This window comes from Cervus canadensis, chromosome 6, assembly GCF_019320065.1.
Source record: "Cervus canadensis isolate Bull #8, Minnesota chromosome 6, ASM1932006v1, whole genome shotgun sequence".
Classification (NCBI taxonomy): domain Eukaryota; kingdom Metazoa; phylum Chordata; class Mammalia; order Artiodactyla; family Cervidae; genus Cervus; species Cervus canadensis.
Genome location: NC_057391.1, coordinates 51,823,001 through 51,844,905, shown reverse-complemented (window position 1 = coordinate 51,844,905; position 21,905 = coordinate 51,823,001). Strand labels below are relative to the sequence as shown.

Genomic DNA, 21,905 nt, shown 5'->3' with positions numbered 1-21,905 from the left:
GATGGTTGTGGCCTGTTCCTGTCACAGCTGGCTGGGGGGTCCTGAGTGTCCTGAAGCTTGTCTGAGCTCTCTAGTGAGTGGGGCTGGTGGGGAGGATGGCTGAAGAGCCCAAGATTCCTCAGAACTGTTTACCTGCTGCTGGGGTGAGGGGCCAACTGGTCCCGGGCTGGTGCTGGACTGCTGGTGGGTGGGTTTGACCCTGCCATGATGGGCTGCAGGACTCAAGTTGACCTTGGGTTGGTGTCTGCTCACTGGCGGGTGGAGTGAGGCTCTGGTCCTAAGGTTAAAGCAGGCTTGCTGATGGGGGGTGGGGGGGGCAGGGCACCCGGGATTCTGGAGCTGGTGCCTGCCCACTGGTAGGTGAAGCTGTGTCTCGGGGTCTCTAGCTGCAGGGCCCTGGGGGCCCCAGCATGCTGGTGTGTGGGGCCAGGTCTTTGGCCCTCTGGTGGGCAGGGCAATGTCCAGGGTAGCTCTGGGCTCAGGGACTCTTAAGGAAACTGTCTGATGATGGGTGGGGCTGTAGTTGGCACTGGTGAGTGCCATGAGACCTCCCAGCACTGGTGCCCTTATGCTAGTGGGTGGGGTGGGGCTGGGTTCCCCAGGCTAGCAAGCTAAAGGGAGGATTCAACAATATTGGTTGCTAGCACTAATGTCCACATGGTACAAGGAGGTCCCCAAAGTGACTTTAGCCAGTGTCTCTGTCCCCAGGGTGAGCTCCAGTTGCCCCCCTGCTTCTACAGGAGACCCTCTAAGATCAGCTGACAGGTCTTACCCAGGCTCCTTTCAAATCTCAGTTTCTTTCCTGGGTCTGTAAGTGTGTAAAATTTTGTGTGTGCCCTTTAAGAGTGGAGTCTGTTTCTCATAACCCTCTGGGTCTTCCGAAAGTTAGCCCCACTGGCCTTCAAAGCCAAATGTCCGGGGGCTCACCCTGGCACAGGATCCCTGGGCTGGGGAGCCTGATGTGGGGCTCAGACCCCTCATTCCTTAGGCAGAACCTCTGCAGTTGTAATTATTGTCTGTGCATTGTCCACCCAGGGGCATGAGGCCTGACTGGACCACGATTCTGCCCTCCTACCTCCTGGTTGTGTTCCTTCTTATCATCTTCAGTGGTAAAAGGTCATTTATGATAGATTTGGGTCTCTTTCATAAATAATTATTCTATGAGTAGTTGTGATTTTGTTGTGCTGGTGAGAGTTCAGCTCAGGGTGTTCCTTCTTTGTCATATTGGGAACTCTCTCATCTTCATATGTTCTTAATATTTAAAGGATTAAAAAATAAAGCTATATATGAACTTTTTTGAATATGTGTGCAAAATGAACATAATTTGAATATGTATTTTGTTAAAAATGTAATTTAAAATAAACTCTATAAAAATTAAAAATTTTAAATGTTTTCCTATTTTGGGGGTATAATTCAAATATAGTTTTCAGAAAAGTATTTCCTTCTAAAATATACAAACATATGTATTAAAATGAGGACAAATGCAAGTCATTATTTCATATAAACTTTTACATAAATCACTTGAATAAAGCTAAAATTTAATGAGTTAAATCTCATAAATCTAAACTTCAGACATAAAAATATTGACAGTTCTAGAATTCAAAACCATCTAGTTGGCAGAAAATCAATATAAGGCTTCCTATATGTACATGGAAAACTACATATATACAAACTTTGCAAGTAATATAAATCATTGATTATTCAAAATATCCCCCTAGCTAGTAGTAGATTTGGTTTGCATACTGCATTAATTCATGAGCACCTTCAAATGCATGAATTGGACCCAAAGAAAATGGGTGCTTACTGATACTTTCATATGCAATATTCTACTGCATGTATGCTATCCAGACAAAGAACCTGGTGGGTTGATTAGTTTATCCTTTCTCTTACACACATGCTTCCATAGCTTAAATTCCTTCCCGTATTCCAAATCTGTAACTATTTCTGTTGTCAACAATGGCAATCTGCAAACCTTGGTAGTATTTGGACACTGTCACCTACGGTTTCTAGAATAGAGAACAAAAGATATTCCAGTGTTCCTATAGGCTTTAGAGAGTATTAATCATAAGAGCAAGTGGTGTTAGTCACAAAGACAAATGTTTAGTTATGGCTTGTTCTGTGCTAGTACCAAGTGTGGGATCCCCAGTGATAGAGGAAGCTACAAGCTATTTAATTTTTGAGTTTGTATTTGGGATAAGTAGAATCCTCTTTATGTGTGGACTGCTAGGGCAAGAGTCTTCCCTTATCTGGGCTTCAGGGTAGTAGTGCATTAAATTCTGACCTATAAATTTATCAAATACATGTTTCCTCTTATGGTATGGAGGGATACTAGACATCCAAAGGGAGAAGGATAGGGAGAGAACCAGCAGTGAAGGGGGAAAGGGTGAAATAAATTTGGAAGAAACTGAAGCAGAACATCACCTAATTCATAATTTTGCCTAGGAGTTTAGTCTGTAGGTACTAATATATTACTCTTGTTTATGTGTATAAATGTATGTCTCTGCATTTTTCTTAGTTCTGCAAATTGTCTTGAATTATTCTTTAAGTAATTTGAGAATGTTCAGTTTGGGGTAGTGTTACCTCTTGCATTTATTATTGAGATTTAAGTCCCTCTGGAGTCAGGTTTTGAAAAGCAGGGATGCCCTCAGTTACTTTATAACAATCTAATTTCTTCCATAGTGCTTTTAGCCTGAAATATTAATTAAAGCATGTTCCTATTATAAATCAAAGCCCTTCGCTTGAAGGATATTCACAGAACCTCAATTAGAAATTCTCAGAGGACACTTTCAACCTGCATATAGTTAGGGATATTTTGGGTTTGGTTGTATCTATACTTAAAGCCAGAATTGGCCAAAATTCATATTCAATAAAGATAAATGTGTCCAGTAACACTACTTTTGTCTCTATTTCCCAGTTCTGTATGTCCAGATCGAAATATGGTTTTAAGTTACAGTTTTGAGCAAGAGATTTTTAAAAGTTACATTTAGAAAATATTGCTATATGGGAAAATAATCTTTAAAAAGTGTTGATATATGTATATGAATAACTGATGCACTTTGCTATATACCTGAAACTGACACAGCATTGTAAATCAACTAGACTCCAATAAGAATTTTAAAAAGAAAAGAAAATCCTGCTTAAAGAAATGGCAGAAGAGTCACAGAGTACAAAATAATTTTAGCTGAACTTAAAAGGTGAAGAAAAAAACAGCTATCTTAGAAGTAGATATATTTCTTCTCCTTAATTCTTTAAGTATTAAATATCCAGACCAGAAATGTGATCTACTCATTCACATTTCCAGTATTAATCAGGAATTATGCCTCCTAGTTTGGTTCATGTTTTATTCATACTTACAGGTTTTAATTCTTTCTGGCACTTCAGTATCAGGCTAAAAGTAGTCAAAATATGAAAACTTGCAGATAAATAGAAAAATGTTAGTATGTTATCACTCTTTAACTCAGCAGAATGCTCACCTTTTCCAGGAAAGCACATTAGAGCATTCACGTTTCTCCATAGGACCAAACAGATGATTTTTGCATTTTGTAAAATTTCAGGTCTGTCTTTAGCAATTCACTTTGCCTTAACCTCAGATATAATGTTTTCTTCCTTTCTGAAATATGAATAATAAAAGTAGACTGGAACACAGCATTGTTGGCAAACCACACGTTATTAAATGTTTGATTTTATCTATTACAGAACATGAAAAGCAGAGGTTATGCAAGAGCACTGATTATATGAATTTGCATTTCAAAGTGAAATGGCTTTATAATGAATATGTGCGGGAACTTCCTGCCTTCAAGGATGCCGTTCCTGAATACTCCTTGTAAGTAGTGATTTTTTCACCCCCAAGTTTATTCTCAATTCATAGTCCTGTAAAATTACACCTGAATTATGCAGCCCTAAAATCTCTTCACATAATCTTCATTTGAATGCAGACATTTCTGTTATGAAATTAGCATTAAATGATTTGCATATCTTTGGGAAGTATATTTAATTGAATTATGTTGCATTTTTCAAGTATGTCTTACTTGGATATTCAAGTCAAAGAGAAACAAATACATAATACATAACAGCTCACACGATGAAAATGATTTCTTGTAAAAGTGCTTGAACTCGGATTTTGTTAGTAAAATGAAGGGGGCTTGTGTATTGATCTATATAATCCAGATTTCTCTTTGTTTCAAACCTAAACATGTCTTAGAAATTTATATTTCTAAAATAGAAGTCATTGTTAAACAGGTAACATTGTCATAAGCTGTTTCTATCAAATACAATTGTTATCACACCATCAGATTTATAATACTATACATTTGATATTTGTCAGAATTCCATTTTATTCTGTTGAGGGGGGTCTGCCATATCCTAGGCACTATGCCAAGAGTTGTCGGAAATGGAGAAAAAAATAAAGACCTCACCTTGAAAGGAACTTATACTCAAGGAGACATGGACAAGAACAAAAATCATGATAAAACAAGGCAAATTGAAATAAGTACTAATTCAAGTAGTATAAGCAAAATGCAGTGCGGTCTCACAAAAGAGATATATTACCCCTATTTCAGTGACTCTACACAGTATTTATGAATAAGGTAACATTTAATATAGACTTTGAAAGGTTGGTCAGGTTATAAGAAGAAAAGGAAAGAAAAGTTCTGAGGGTAATTATGGAAGAAGGAACACATGGGCTGTGGCCCATGGGAAATAGTTTAATTTCAGTGAAGAACACAATATTTTTACAAAATTAATAGTAATGTAGGAAAAGTGCTTTTGACTAGATTATATAAATACAGTGGAGTTTTTGCTACTTTCATTAGGCATTGTGGAGGTTGGAAGAGGCAAAGAATGGAAGGGGTAGAGAAGAGATTTAGGAGGTAGTGAGGAATGTAATGATAAGATTAGAACACCCATGTATATAACTTTTCTCATAGAAGTTTATAAGCTAGAACGAGATACCAAGAGAAGTAAAAAGTTTACACATAATAGTGTGACTGTAGTAAAAGTGTGAAGGTTGAAGATGTGTGGGAGATAAATTTCAAAGAGAATTTACAGAATTTGTCAGCTAAATACACTTGAGGATAGAAGAAAGAGTTAAACATGCAGTACAAGTGTCTAAGTGTTGGTGACATCATTGACTGGGAATAGGGAAATAAAAAGGGGAGCTATTTGCCAGAGATTTGTTCTTCTGGCTCTGTCTGAACTAACTAAAATCAGATTAACATGCTCACTGAAGACCAACTATGAAAGCTGAATAAATTAAACAGCATCAGAGAGCAATTAAGGCAAGTCACTAAGGACTGAGGCACTAAGGCAAATCAAGGATTGAGTCACTAAGGTCCCTGAGAAAAGAAATGCACTGAGATGAACCCTGTGTGTGTTGCAGTTTCTTCCCAGCCCTCTCCAGCTACATGCATTTACCAATTTGCCATTCCAGTCATGGTGGTCAAACAGAGAACAGTAACCCAGAGTTTATAGTCATCTCCCTGGGCTGGAAAAACAAACATTGGTGTTCAGGGCTATAGAGGCTGCTTGGTCTTGTGGGACCAAGATCTCGGAATAAAGGGGACTACAGAGAAGTAAGTACACCATGTTGTATGCAGTTTCTTTTTGAGGTGTTCTCTGATTCCTAATCTGCCCTTGTGTGGAGAGTGAGGCAGAAATCGAGTAGAGTGCAAGCACTAAGAGATTAAAAAGCTATGTAGAGACTTCAACATTCTCACAATGTTAGGGAGACAAAAATTAGAAGGTAAGCCTTTCTAAGAAAGAAGAAGCACTATAAACATCCCAGTTTTTCAGGTGAGATCCCTGAAGGACCTCTGTTCTAAAAATAAGGGCAAACTGGAAATAGACCAGCCTAAAACCCAGCCTTTCCTGGATCTTGGTGATCTTCCTACATTCTGTCTACAAGCAAAAACTTAGATCTGCTCTAAAGGAAATGACAAATCAAAGGTTCCACAATTTTTCATAGACAATGAACAATGTTTAAAAGGTTAAAGATTGCCAGACAATAGGACCAAATGACTAGAATCCAAGAGAAAAAGAGATATTAGCCTTATCAGACATAATTTGGTATGTCCTTCAAATTGTGGGAGGACTTCAACAGTAAAAAGGAACCTATAAGAAGAATAAATTGGACATCATAGAATTGAAAAAGGAAAAGTTAGGAATGTAACAGATGGACCTAATGGCAGAATATACACAGCAGAGGGCCTAAAATAACTGAGCCATAGAAACAAAAAATACAAATATAGAAAAAAATAAAACAGGAATATATGGGGCAAATTATAAAAAGGTCTGGTATACAATGAAATGGGTCCCAATAAAAAGAGAAGATAGAAAGTATAAATAGTATTTGAGCAGTGTGTAAAAAGATACTAGGTGTGGATTTTGCAAAACTGATGAAAAGTTTGAAACTAAAGTTCAAGAATTTTTATAAATCCTAAGAAGGATAAATGCAAGGAAAACCACCTGCAGGCATATCATAGAAAACTGCTTAAAATCAAAAAGAAGTAAAACTTAAGTGTACTGGGGTCAAGGAAGGGAAGACACTACCTTGAAAAGAGCTGCAGTAATACAATTGACTGATTGTTCAACAGAAGTGACTGAAACCTGAATACAATGCAGTGATATCTTCCAAGTGCTGAAAGAGAGCAATTAGAATTCTACAAGCATCAGATATATCCTTCAAAAATAAAGGAAAATAAAAACATCTATACAATATAACTGGGGATCTTCCCAACCCAGGAATTGAACCCAGGTCTCCTGTACTGGAGCCAGATTCTTTCCCAACTGAGCTGCAAGGGAGGCCCAGCTGAAAAGCTAAGAGAACTCATTTCTAGGAGACTCTCATCAAAAATATACTCTAAGCCTTCAGACAGGGGAACTCAAGATAAGAATACAGTAATAAAGAATTGAAAGTATTAGAGAAGATGAACAAATTAGTACTTTTAGAGCACATTAGCAATACAAAATTTTAAAAATCTGTAGAATAAAATATGTATAGAATTAAAATAGAGGACAAAAACAGCATGAAAATGTAGAAGACTGATAGACTGAGTTAATATAAGGTCCTCGAATTGTTTGGAAGGTGTAAATACTCATTTTAAAAAACTTTTACTATGTCTTGTGTGTGTGTGTTATAATTTATAATGCAAGCCCTTAATATATAATATAATACTAGGCATCAAATAAGATTATGGGGAAGGAGGAGGGAGTAAATAAAAAACTACTTAAAAGGCAAAAAATGAGAAAGGAATGAAAAACTAGTAGGAAACTGGGGGTGGGTATGGAAGTTGATAGATTTAAATTTTAATGTATCAGAAAATTAAGTGTAAACTTTATGTGCAAGTAGACTAATATTCTAGCCAACAAGTATTGTTCTACTAGATAAAGTAGTAAAACCCAAAATATCTTTCTTATAATTTATTCACCTAAAGCATAGGAGTCTAGAAATGTTAAAGGATGAAAAAATAACTGAAAGGAAAATTATGCAACTATATTAATATTTTAAAAGTAGATTTTAAGATAAATACTTTGAGAGAAATTTTTCATAATAGTTAAGGGAGCAATTCAACAAAAAGATGTATCATTTCTAGTGGAAAGATATTACATGTTCTTGGATTAGAAGAATTAATATTATTAAATGGCCATACTATCCAAAGCAATCTACAGATTTAATGTGATCCCCATCAAATTACCCATGACATTTTTCACAGAACTAGAACAAATAATCCTAAAATTTATATCGCACCATGAAAGACCCTGAATTGCCAAAACAATTCTGAGGAAAAAGAACAAAACTGGAAGTATAACCCTCCCAGACTACAGACAATACAACAAAGTAACAGCAATCAAAACAGCATGTTACTGGCACAAAAACAGATATATGGGTCAATGGAACAGAAAGGAGAGCCCAGAAATAAACCCATACACCTACAATCAATTAATCTTCGACAAAGGTGGCAAAAATATACAAAATATAAAGACAGTCTCTTTAGCAAATGATGTTGAGAAAGCTGGACAGCTACATGTTTATCAATGAAGTTAGGACACATCCTCACACCATGCTCAAATATGACACCATAAAACTCTGGAAGAGAACACAGGCAAGCATTCTCTGACATAAATCCTATCAGTGTTTTTCATTAGGTCAGTCTCCTAAGGCAATAGAATTGAAAACAAAAATAAACAAATGGTACCAAATCAAACAAGCTTTTGCACAAAACAGAAGTCACAAACAAAATGAAAAGACAACCTATGGAATGGGAGAGAATATTTGCAAACAGCATGACCAACAAGGGATTAAATTCCAAAATACAGAAACAGTTCACATGACTTAACAACAACAACAAAAGCAATCCAATCAAAAAATGGGCAGAACAAATAAATAAATATCATTTTTCTATTTGTTCAAGCTTAAAAAAATTGGGCAGAAGACCAAAATAGACAGTTCCCCAAAGAAGACATACAGATGGTCAATAGGCACATGGAAAGATGCTCAACAAAACTAATTAGAGAAATGCAAGTCAAAACTACTGAGATATCACCTCACACAGGTCAGAATGGCCAACATCAAAAAGTCTACAAATAACAAATGCTGAGAAGGTGTTGAGGAAAGCGATCCCTCCTACACTGTTGGTGGGAATGTACATTGGTTCAGCCACTATGGAAAACAGTATGGGGATTCCCTAAAAAGCTAAAAATAGAGTTGCCCTATGATTCAGCAATCTCACTCGTAGGCATATATCTGGAAAAAACTAACTTGAAAAGATACATTCACCCTCAAATTCATAGCAACAATATTTACAATAGGCAAGTCATGGAAGCAACCTAAATATCCATTGACAGATGAATGGATAAAGAAAATGTGGCTCAAATATACAATGGAATATTACTTATCCATAAAAAAGGGTGGAACATTGCCATTTGCAGCAACATGAATGGACCTAGGGGTTATCATACTAAATAAGTCAGACAGAGAAAGAAAAATACCATATGATATCACATTTATGAAATAAAAAATATGATACAAATGGACTGATTTACAAAACAAATGCTCGCTCATAGACACAGAAAGCAATCTTATGGTTACCAAAGGGGTAAGGTGGAATAAGGATAAATTAGAAGACTGGGATTAACAGATACAAACTACTATATATAAAATAGATAAACAAAGCCCTACTGTTTAGCACAGGGACTATATTCAGTACCCCATAACAAACCAGAGTGGAAAAGAATATGAAAAAGAATATATAATGTAATATATACAACTAACTCACTTTCTTGTACACCAGGAACTAACACAACATTGTAAATCAACTGGACTTCAATTAAAATTTTTCAAAAATAAAATTTTAAAAGATATATAATTTCTCAATTTGTATGTATTAAATGACATGTCAGCAAAATATATAAAGCAAAAATTGTCAGAAATAAAACAAAAAATAAAATCTACAATTCTATTTGGAGATTACAATTCTTTCAGAAACTGAAGAATCAGACAAAAATGTCATTAATAAAGACATTTCAAAAGCATGAATAAAACACTGAGAGACATTTATCTACCCAGATATATCTCTATGTGCTCACCCAGATTTTCCACAAATTTTCATAGATATAATTTACACACACACACAGAATGCCTATCTATAATTTATAATTAACCAGCAGTGAGAAAATATACATTTTTAACAGACACACATGGTGCACTTACCAAAATAGACTATCTGCTAGACCCAAAAGCAAATATAATGAATTTTAAAAGCTTAGACAATATACTGTATGTTCTTGGACCACACATAGGAAATTAAGCAGACACTCTAGATCATTCATAAGTCAAAAAATAAACCATAGTGTAAATTACACAGTTCAGTTCAGTCTCTTAGTCGTGTCCAACTCTTTGCGACCCCATGAATCGCAGCACACCAGGCCTCGCTGTTCATCACCAACTCGCGGAGTTTACTCAAACCCATGTCCATCGCGTCGGTGATGCCATCCAGTCATCTCACCCTCTGTTGTCTCCTCCTCCTCCTGCCTTCAATCTTTCCCAGCATGAGGGTCTTTTCAAATGAGTCAGTTCTTCACATCAGGTGGCCAAAGTATTGGAGTTTCAGCTTCAGCATCAGTCCTTCCCATGAACACCCAGGACTGATCATGAGGATGGACTGGTTGGATCTCCTTGCAGTCCAGCGGACTCTCAAGAGTCTTCTCCAACACCACAGTTCAAAAGCATCAATCCTTCTGTGCTCAGCTTTCTTCACAGTCCAACTGTCACATCCATACATGACCACTGGAAAAACCATAGCCTTGACTTTGTTGGCAAAGTAATGTCTCTGCTTTTTAATATGCTGTCTAGGTTGGTCATAACTTTCCTTCCAAGGAGTAAGCATCTTTTAATTTCATAGCTGTAGTCACCATCTGCAGTGATTTTGGAGCCCAAAAAAATAAAGTCTGACACTGTTTCCACTGTTTCCCCATCTATTTCCACAGTATTTTTAACTAATGATAAAATATAACATGTCAAAACTTGTGGATTACAGCTAAAACGGGAAATAGAGGGAAATTTATGGCTCTAATTCTATAAAAAAAAAAGGAAAAATTATAAAATCAGTGATATAAGTTATCAGAAGAAATATCTAAAATCAAGAGAAAATAGGAAAAGAAAATATCAACATGACCTGGGATAAAAATAAAGTAGAAAATTTTGTGTGCTCTGTCCTTTCCAACTCTTTGCAACACCATGGACTGAAGCCTGTCAGACTGCTCTGTCCATTGAATTTTCCAGGCAAGAATACTTGAGTGACTTGCCATTTCCTACTCCAAGGGATCTTCCTAACCCAGGGATCAAACCTGCATCTTTCCTGTCTTCTGCTTTGTTAGGCAGATTCTTTACCACTGTGCCACCTGGGGTTAAAACGCCAAGTGTGTTTTTGAGATGATAAAAATCCAAGAAGCCTTAGCAAGGGCAGTGCAAAAAAAATATGTCACAAATTACCATTGTCAGGAAACGATATCACAAAAGATCCTACAAAGATAGAAATTATTAAGAAGAACATTTATGGTAGACCATTTAAAAGTTAGACAAAATGTATAAATTCCTTTAAAACTAAAACCAAACTAGCATAGCAAAAAATATAAAATCTGAATGGGTCTGTAAGTATTTTAAAATTTGAATCCTTAATTAAAGCTCATGTCACAATTAAAACTCCAGGCCCAGATGGCTCCAAATGGAATTCTTCCAAATGTTTAAGAAAGAATATCACCAATGTAACACAAACTGTTCCAGAGAAGGCAGGAATACTTCTCAAACTATTTTTAAGGTCAGCATATCCTCACTACTAAAACTCATTGAGAACACAGCAAGCAAGAATAATTACAGGCCAGTTTCTCTCTGAACATAGTTAAAAAAATAAATGAAATATTAGCCAATATAAAAAGTCTAATATAAACATGACAAAGGGGAATTTATTCCTGGGATATGAGATTAAGCATTTTAAAAGCAATGAACACAATTCACCACATTTAAATTATGGAGAAAATTCCTACAATCATTACACTAAACTTATAGCAATAATTAGATAAAATGGAACATTAATTAAAAGTCGAGGAAACTCCCTTAATCTAATAAAAGAAACCCCCTGCATTTAAACAAACTATACAAACATACTTATGGATAAAACTTTGAAAACTTCCCCATGAGATCAAGAATGAACAATTATGAAAAATTATATATATATATATATATATATATATATATATATAGGTAGGTAGGTAGATAGATAGATATAGGACTTCGCAGGTGGTGCAGTGGTAAAGAATCCACCTGCCAGTGCAGGAGACACAAGAGACATGGTTCAATCCCTGGGTCGGGAAGATACCTGGAGGAGGAAATGGCTACCCACTCCGGTATTCTTTCCTGGAGAATCCCATGGACAAGGAGCCTGGCGGGCTATAGTCCATGGAGTTGCAAAGAGTCAGACATGACTGAACACACACACACACGTATATATATACCTGAATCACTTTACTGTACAGTAGAAATTAATTCAACATTATAAATCAACTATGTTTATACACATCGAAATTTTTAAAAAAGAACAAAACTGATAACTGATAACATCACTTTTATTTAACATTGTATTAGAAGTCCGAGGCAGTACAGTAAGACAAAAGTCTGATGATTGTAAAAGCATATAATGATGCTGTCAATATGTTTTTATGACATAATTATACATCTAGAAAATTCAAAAGAAACTATGGGAAAACTAATAGAATCTAAAATGTGAATGTAGTAAGTTCATTGAATTTCTATATCTATAGCCACAATTAGAAAATTATGTATACACAATACCATTTAAATGACATTAAAGCCATGATAAAGACTTGTGATGAAAGATGTGCATGCCCTCTATTCAGGCAACTATAAAATATTACTTAGAGATACTTAAGATGTAGTCAACAAAAATATACAATATTCCTTACAAGATGCATTATTGTAAAGATGATAGTTCTCCCTTCATTGATTTAATACAATCCCATAAGGAGTGCAGCAGCTCTTTTTGTGCAGAATGATAAGTTTGTTCAAAAAAGTGTAGTACATAGAAATACAAAGGGCCAAGACTAGCCACAGCAACCTTGAAGAGGAAATAAAAAAGTTGGAGAACTGCACTATCAGTTGTGAAGACATATTCCAAAGCTAGTTATTAATTGTATAGTGTTGTGTGTAAGAAATAGATGAATGAAATAAAGTAGTCTGAAGATAAATTCACTCATTGCTGTTAATTTATTTGCATCAAAGATGCCAACTCAAAGCAGTGGGGGTAAGGATGACCTTCTAAATAAATGGTGCTAGACAACCATACATCCATTGTACTTCCATATGGAAAAAAGAACTTTGAAACTTAGACCATTCACAAAACCCAACTGCAGGTTGATTGCAGATCATGGAATACGTGTAAATCTATGGCTGATTCATATCAATGTATGACAAAACCCACTGAAAAAAATAAATAAATAAAGGAGAAATTGGAGGGGAAAAAAAAAATTTTAAGGTGAGCCTGCAGGATCAGTTACAGGAGAGGAGTTGTGGTAGATGAAAGCCAGATGGCAAAGCCCTGAGAGATAAGAGAATGACACAGCGGGGCACACAGCATACAAGATCTGCGTTTTACAGGATTTTGAATTGTAAAGAGAATCATAGAGTGAGAATTGGGAACTAATCATGAAACAGCATGAGAAGGGTCAAGAGAAAGGAAGGGATTAATGTAAAAGGGAAAGTTAGATAGATAGATATTGGCTACCCTGCACAGCATGCAGGATCTTAGATTCCCAATCGGGGATTGAACCCATGCCCCCTGCAGTGGTAGCTCAGAGTCCTAACCACTGGACTGCCAGGGAATTCCAAGAAGGGGATATATTTAATAAGTGAAGATAAAGGTCTTCAAGGTAGCAGAACTAGAAAAAGAGAATGAAAAGAGGTTTTTGGTCCTGAATTACTCTCAGATAAGAAAAGAGCAATACTGCATTTACTGTTAATTATGTGTGAATGACATCTTTTATAGTATGTCATAATATTTATTTTTTTCAGGTGGTTTGAACCTTTTGTCATGCAGTGGCTAGATGAAAATGAAGACGTGTCAATGGAGTTCCTACATGGAGCCCTGGGAAGAGACAAAAAAGATGGAGTGAGTTTAAATGACTTTCAGATTGCTTATTTTTGAGATTCATTCACACTGCTCACTTTTAAGCTAACGGGAATTATTAGGTTTATTGCTATTAATTAACATTTATTTTAATTCTCTAATTACCAAAATATAATTAAAACACAATTTTAAAGGCTAAGACCCCTAGGGAATTGCTTTAAAAAAAATCAATCACCCCTTTGCCCCAAGATTCTTTACTCCTTGAATTGGCATGAATCTACAAGTTCAGTAGGCTTATACAAAGCTTCCCCATTGCTCTGGAACCTTTCCAGGATTCCAATATTAGGGACAGACACCCTCCCAACCCCTCTAGAGTAAATCAAATGTCTCAAGCCACAATCAGCTTGCTAAACCATCCTAATGCCTGTGGGGAATGAGAAATTGAAAAAAAAACCACTCCCCCAATTCAATTAATAGTAACCTGCCTCATGATACTAGTTTTACTACACTTTTCAGAAAAGGAGATGAATGATTTTAAAATGAACAAGCATTTTCTCATTGGGAAATGAAAGCACATGATATAGGAGATTGAGTTGTTTTGAGAAGTAATGAAGATTCTTTCCACAGTCCATCTAATATGCCTTGGGAATGGTTTCCTCTTCTCTCTTCTCAGTTCCAACAGACATCTGATCATGCGCTCTTCTCTTGCTCCGTGGTTGATGTCTTTGCTCAGCTTAATCAGAGCTTTGAGATTATTAAGAAACTGGAATGCCCCAATCCAGAAGCATTATCTCACTTAATGAGAAGATTTGCAAAGGTAAGTTAAATGGAATGAGTCCTTTCTTTGCTGGGACAATGTGTGTGTGTGTGTGTGTGTTAGTCACTCAGGTCATGTCCAATTCTTTGTGACCCCCATGGACTGTAACCTACCAGGCTCCTCTGTCCATGGAAGTCTCCAGGCAAGAGTACTGGAGTGGGTTGCCATTCCCTTCTCCAGGGCATCATGCTGAACCAGGGATCGAACCCAGGTCTTCTGCATTGCAGGTGGATTCTTTACCACTGAACTACCAGGGACTATGGCATGTTATTATTTTCCTGCACAGAAACTGAAAAATGCTGTTATTTTATAGCATTAGTCTTGTCTGACCACTACCCCAATTCAATTTTCTAATCCCAGCAATAAAAAGACTGTTTCAAGTTTGTCATCTGACTGTCTTTTTGCCCTTTTTTCTTAAATATAGATTTATCAACTTAAGAAATCAAGTTGCTATTCACATGAATGACTCAGTCATTTGTAATTGATGAGACTACTATGGGTGGCCCAATTAATTTATATTTCAGCTTTGTAGCAGAGAATAAATCTTGGAATTTCATATTCAAATGGAAAGTGGTTTTTTTTTAGCAGTAATACACTGTAGTACAAAATATGTTGAACTTGGAGTAATGAAAATTGAGTTCTAATTTCAAATCAGCCAATAACTATAGTGTGAGCAGTTCGCTTGATTTTTATGAATAGGCTTTTGTTAGTTGATTTTGAGCAACCAGATTTCTCTGACCTCTTCCTCCTCTTATTGTCTAAGAAGGCTTATAAAGTACTTACTACTTTGCAAAAGTTTCAAGGGAAATATAAGAACTAAAAGATGCTGTCTCTGTCCTTCAGATCTCAAAGACAGACAGACAGACAGATAGATAGATAATCAAGATCACTTGACATGAGCTAATTGGAAGGTGGCATAAAAAGGGATATTCATGAAGAGGGACAATTCAATCTCAAGAACAGTGGAATCCACAATAAATTGAGCAGAAAGAAAACTAATGAGAACTAAAATAGACAAAGTTTCCCTGGGAAAAGAGGGCTCATTCAGCCTAAAAAGGTAATGTTAGAAAAGTACCATAAACCATGGAAATAGCAGGAACAAACAGATAGGAAAAGCTGAACTGGCATGTGAAGAATGGGGAGAAACAAGCTGGAAAAAAAGAAAAAACAAAAAACAAACAAAAAAAGAAGTTCTAGGAGAGGCAAAGGTTGGGAGAGTGAAGATGTGTCCAGGTGTCCAGATCTTGAAAAGCTCTGCTTCCCAGGTTGAGTAGTTTAGATTTAATCTTCTGAACTATTTAAGAAGTAGTAAATATCTGGAGATTGTGAATGAGAGTTTTTGAATACAGAGATTTTCATTATCAGAGATTTTGAATACAACAAATGTAAGGATGGAGGGCAAGGACCTACCCAGTCCTATGCCTGATGGCCCTGTGGGTGGATAACAGTGGACGTCTTGGCTGTTTATTTGACAAAGGCTTACTCATCGCCTCATTTGCACACTTTACCAGCCACTTTCAGAGATGCAGTCATGAAGAAGAACAATCTCTGACTTTAGAAAACTTATCATGAGATGGCCAAATCTGTAGACAGCTATGAAAAAATCAAATGCTATAATCGGGGTATCTCAGAGGTTGAAAAAGGTCATATGTGTGTGTGTGTGTGTGTGTGTGTGTGTGTAATTTTAAAAAATAAAGAAAGTCCAAAGCTCAGTGAACTTGTTTACAATATTTAAGATGTATTAATTTGCCAGGGTTGCCTTAAATAAAATACCACAGAATGGTGATGTAAACAGTAGAAATTAATTATCTCCCAGTTCTGGAAACTAATTCAAGATCAGAGTGTCATAATGTTTGCTTTCTTCTGAGGCCACTCTCTTGACTCTAGCAATTGACTACCTTAGTGTGTCTGGACACAGTCTCTCCTTTGTGTACATACACCCCTTGTATTTCTGTGTGAACTCAGTTGCTCAGTCCTGTCTGACTCTTTGTGACCCCATGGATGATAGTCTTCCAGGCTCCTCTGTCCATGGAATTTTCCAGGCAAGAATATGGAGTGAGTTACCATTTGTTTCTATGTGTGTCTAAATTTTCTCTTCTTAGAAAGACACCAATCATATTGGATTAGAGCTCACATTATTGGCCTTATTTTAACTAACTGACTTCTTGAAAGATCCTTTCTCCAAATACATTCATATACTGAGATACTGGGAGTTAGTGTTTCAACAAATAAATTTCAAGGGGACACAATTCAGCCTATAAAGGATGTACATATTTACCATGCCACTGCTTTTAACCACAGATACAAACACAAAGGGAGATTACTTCATCTGCATTATCACAAAACATTTGTGATCACAAAGTTTGAGATCCTTTGTGAATGCAAGGCATGAGGCACACCCTGTCACTGGCTCTGGTTCTTAGAAAAGTGTAAGTCTTGTTCACTGACAAATGGATTAGGAAAGGGCTTCAGCATCTTTATTAACTGTAGTAGGACAGTTAATTTATGCTGAGGTAACTAGTAAACCAAGAAAGTGTATGATTTAACACAACAAAGACTGACTTCCTGCTCACCAAACTTCAGCCTTTGGTAAAAAGAAATAAATAAATAAACAAAGCCAGATATACTAGTCAAAGTGGTAAGGACAGATTTTAATCAGTAGTAAACTACTGCAATGGGGGAGAGTCCAGACTGAAACAGACTGTTTTGATTTGTCCAGCCATCACTGGGTGTTTCAGAGGCAGAATGCGGGAACAGGGAGAGCACAAGTAGGGGCCCAAAGAGCAGGAGAGGGGCGTGATCCACGGGAAGCCCCCCTAGTTTGCTAACTGGTACTTACTGAAGTTAGGCCCCTACCCTTCCACAGAGGCTGGGAGACAGGACCCTATCTTCAGGTGTTGGCTAGAATAAATGGTAAATCTTTTGGCAGCCTTGGGTTTTTTCAGGCAGGCACTTTAAGGAATGTGGGGTCATCCAAGAGATGTGTCTTTGAACTCTTAGAAATTTTGCTACTGTTTTGTTCAAGTCTTGATAAGCCAAGGTTAAGGCCCAGTTGAGAAGGGGACTCAGAGGAGCCTGGGCAGAGCTTGCTCAATAGAGAATCTTTGTCGTCCTCCACTATTCTGTGACTCAGGACTTCTAGCTTGAGAGGTCCCACTAGAGAAAGAGCATAAGATCTATAGAGGGCTGTGGAACTACAGTTGGAAAGTTAGGCTCGTGTCGTAAACAGTCTTAAAGAGCAGGGAAAGTGGCTGAATTTCTTTAGTAAAAAATGAGGAGCCCATGAAGGTTTTTAGGCAGACAAGCAGCTGTCACCCTAAAATGTTGTAAAGTATTTGTCTGCCATGAAATACTTTGAACTCCAGTCTTTGTATCTACTAACTAGGAAGACTAAGGTAACCTCCCACTTTTAGAGATAATAGTTAAAAATCATTTATTGCAACTTTCTTGAGCAGCTGATTCTAATTTCCCACTATGGGGAAATTTGCAGTGAATTCTGCAGAAGAATTATTCTAAAAAATTCTCGAAGTCTTTTCTTGACTAGCAGCTGTGTTTTGGATGACTGCCAAGAAAAGAATGAAATAGGGTCATTAGGGACAGTGTTTTTAAAAGTATGTCACATGCTATTTCTGAAACTCTGTAGTGGAAGCAGGATCAGATAAGAATTGCACATATGACAAAAGTAGAATTCACAGAGTAGTCAGGTTATGTAAGATGGGGACAAAGAAGCCCAGAGTGTAAGGGCTGTCTGAAGCAAGAGGGAAAGAATAGGCTGCATGTGTCACTGAGGAAAGGTGAGATTTATTGGCACAGTGAAATAATTTCAGTGAAATAAAGACACTTTTAACCCATGGACATTCAGTACTAACCAGTTGCTATCATAGGGAGATGAATTATCATAAGGAATGAAAAACATTTTCTAGGAAAATAGAAATTGGCAACCTTCAAGGAAAAATAAACTTTTATTAGCATGATTATTTAAAAAAATGGGACTTTGTGGTTAATCTAATTAGCTGTTTCACAGGAACCACAGTCTACTGAAGTTTATTTCATCAGCTGTGACCATTGGTCTTGAAAACCCTATCCTTCTTAGGACTGGGATCCTTGTATCAAGAGATACTGAAATCCTATTATCTTTCTGGGACATAGACTGATTTAAACCATCCCCTGGAGGAAAGACACATTAATGATGTCTTCAGACATTTAAGAGGAGTTAGCACGGTCAACTGGATCTTAAAAACATGATTTGTTTTCACTAAAGCATATAAAAGACTGAATCAGGTACCAAGCAAATCCTTTAAATTCATAGCAGGTACATTCAGGAGCTGTGCTGAGTGGGAAAATGGACACATGGTTGGAGAATATTCCTATGGCTGTCTTACTGCTCTTGACAAGTATGGGTACTTCGGTTTAAAGAACAGTGAAGTAATATTTTCAGTACTACTTAAAAACAAATCAACAAATGTTAATTGACTCCTAGCTAAGAGTTGTCAATATTATGGTGAATGAGACACACATATTCCTTGTGATCTGGGAACCTAATCCTGATTGTAAAAATAATAATGATAATTCATTGAGCACCACTATGTGCTAATCACTTTACATGTATTGTCTCACTTATTCTTTACAACCACCTCAAGAGATACATACAATTATTTTTCCTAATTTTAATATGACAAAACAAGCTCAGAAGGTTTAAACAATGCAAAGACTAGAAATGATATGAATGGAACACTTTCATCCACCAATCTATATTACCTTCACATTCCAGTGTTATCAGAAATCAGTTAGTAAGTTGAAGAACAAAATCTCACCATTCATGTTTTTCCTTTAAGCCAAACCTAGGCTTCCCTAGGGAATTCTGTCTTATGTTGGATATGTTAAAATACAATGTGTGAAGCACTGAAGTGGCATCACTAGTGCCATTTAACAGATACTGCAGCCTTCTTGTCCTCTATGTTGCTCTGATACTGTAAAGCTCCATGCATGAAATGTGACTGCAGAGATGCATTTGGTCCAGGGTTCTTGTCTTCCTGATTATAAGAGTATACTCCTAGATGTCCCTCCCAGTAGTACTGACAAGATATTTAGTCTACTTCTACAACCCACTCCAGTATTCTTGCCTGGGAAATCCCACACACAGAGGAGCCTTGTGGGCTACAGTTGATGGGGTCACAAAGCGTCAGACATGACTTAGTGAGTAAACAATAACAAACCCCAGAATTGCTGACTCAGTAGACCTGGGACTGGACCAGTGAATTTTTTTTAATTGATTTAATTTTTTTGACTTCACTAGGTCTTTGTTGCTTTGCAAGGCTTTCTCTCTGGTTGTGGTGAGCAGGGGCTACTCTTGGCTGCGGTGGCTTCTCCTGTTGTGGAGCACAGGCTCTAGGGTACACGGCTTCAGTGGCTGTGCCACATGGTCTTAGTCCTTTGCTGAATGTGAAATCTTCCCAGACCAGGGATGAAACGCACGTTCCCCACATTGTCGGGTGGACGCCTATCCACTGCGCCACCAGGGAAGTCCTGGGTCAAGGAATTTATTTATTTATTTCTAGCAAGTTCCTAGGTAATGCTTATGATGATGTTGGAAAAATGCTTGAGATAGATAAGTCTTAACTAACTACAGTAGATCCTTGAACAACATGGGTTTGAACTTTGGGAGTCCAGTTTTTAAATAGTAAATACTACAGTACTATATGATGTGTGGTTAGTTGAATCCAGGGATATGGATGAACTGTGAATACAGATGGCTCAGACAGTAAAGGATCCACTGCAGTGCGGGAGACCCAGGTTCGATCCCTGGGTTGAGAAGATCCCTTGGAGAAGGGAATGACTCTCCATCCAGTATTCTTGCCTGGAGAATTAGACAGAGGAGCCTGGCAGGTTATAGTCCATGGGGTGTGAAGGAGTTGGACATGACTGAGCAACTAACACTTTCACTGTAAGCTACAAGTCAGTTTTTCACTGTGCAGAGAGTTGGTGTCCCTAACCCTCTGGTTGTTCAAGGTTCAGCTGTATTCACTAATATTAATTAAGAAATGTCTGATAGTGATTTTTCTTTGTTAAATAAATGAGAATGACATTGAAGTTGCCCCTGAAATGTACATGAACACATTTAGGTGTACTTTGTATACTCACAAATAAATGGATATTGTCATAGCCAGTGTACCGACATTTCTATGAGCACAAGGCCTTAAACTACATTGTACATGACAAAGCCCTTTTCCTTAAATGCAACCTATCCTGACTTGCAAACCTCCGGCGTTTGTAGGTTATTAGATGTGAGATCCTAGGATCAGTTGCCTCCCAGCTGGAATTCAAGGGAATTACTTCATAATTCCTATGAAGCAGAGGCAAGAATTAGACAATGTGGAGACACTGAGAATAATCCAAAATGGCCGTCTGGATTCCCTTGCCCAAACTAAATCTTGAACATATGATAGTCTGAGATGCAATAAGCTCCTAAAGGCAGGCTTCTGTTGGTTTTTGATTTTGCAATATAGTGAGTTGATTCCTACAGTTGACACTCATAAGAACCTGTAAACTGAGAGTAGTGTTCATATGTATGAATAAATCAGCACTCATTAGGTAAGTCCCAAAGTACTTTTCAACATGAAGTCTAAAATAAAATTTGAACAGATGCATATAGAAAATACTTTAGTCTGATCCACCACCTGTTTTCCTAGATTTGTTAGTCTACTTCTTGATAAGATGTTATATTTTTAGAAGGCAACTTTTCTATTTTAATTGATGCATGTTTTCACTTTTGGTGGCTCAGTTGGTAAAGAATCTGCCTGAAGTGCTGGAGACCTGGGTTCTATCCCTGGGTTGGGAAGATGCCTTGAAGAAGGGAATGGCAATCCACTCTAGTATTCTTGCCTGGAGAATTCTAAGGACAGCAGACCCTGGCAGGCTACTGTCCATAGGGTCGCAAAGAATTGGACATGACTGAGCAACAATGCTTTCTTTTCTTTCCATGAGCTATTGGTTTTCTTTCTGCTTGTTAGCCCTAATTTCAGGTTTCAGGTTTTCACTGTGATGTTTAAAGTCTATAAGATGAGTTCATAGTCACGTTCTGTGATTTCAGGTCTACAAATTGTACATCTCTCCTTCAGCTTAACTCCTTGGACTATCAGCCCAAGTTGATTTTGAGTCACAAAGAAAATTCAGAACAATGTGTTGTACATAAAAAAGCTTTTGCGTCTTTGCTTTTCTCTGAAGAGTTGACCTCTATTTATTGCTCTTGTTGCTTTCTCTCTTCTAAGAAAATCAGGTCCACTTTGGACTTAAAATAATTCAAACTCTGTAAGTAATAGCAGTAGCCTGCAAACACATCAATATCTGTTTAAGTAATTAAAACAAAATGCAACTAACGAAACTTGTTCATTTTCCCTTTTTTTGCCTAGTTAATGGAAGCAGAGGGCATCCTTAGGCTCAGTAAGAGTTATTAG

The 21,905-nt window shown here is 37.1% G+C and overlaps 1 protein-coding gene across 5 annotated transcripts in view; it reads left to right on the top strand.

Annotated features, from left to right (window-relative positions):
• UNC13C (unc-13 homolog C) overlaps positions 1-21,905 on the top strand; it is a 646,481-nt gene that overhangs the window by 513,334 nt on the left and 111,242 nt on the right. For all 5 annotated transcript variants that reach the window (XM_043471933.1, XM_043471936.1, XM_043471934.1 and 2 more), the window contains 3 exons: positions 3,697-3,823; positions 13,580-13,676; positions 14,308-14,451. In XM_043471933.1, the coding sequence (XP_043327868.1) occupies positions 3,697-3,823; positions 13,580-13,676; positions 14,308-14,451 (368 nt within the window). The remainder of the gene's footprint in view (positions 1-3,696; positions 3,824-13,579; positions 13,677-14,307; positions 14,452-21,905) is intronic.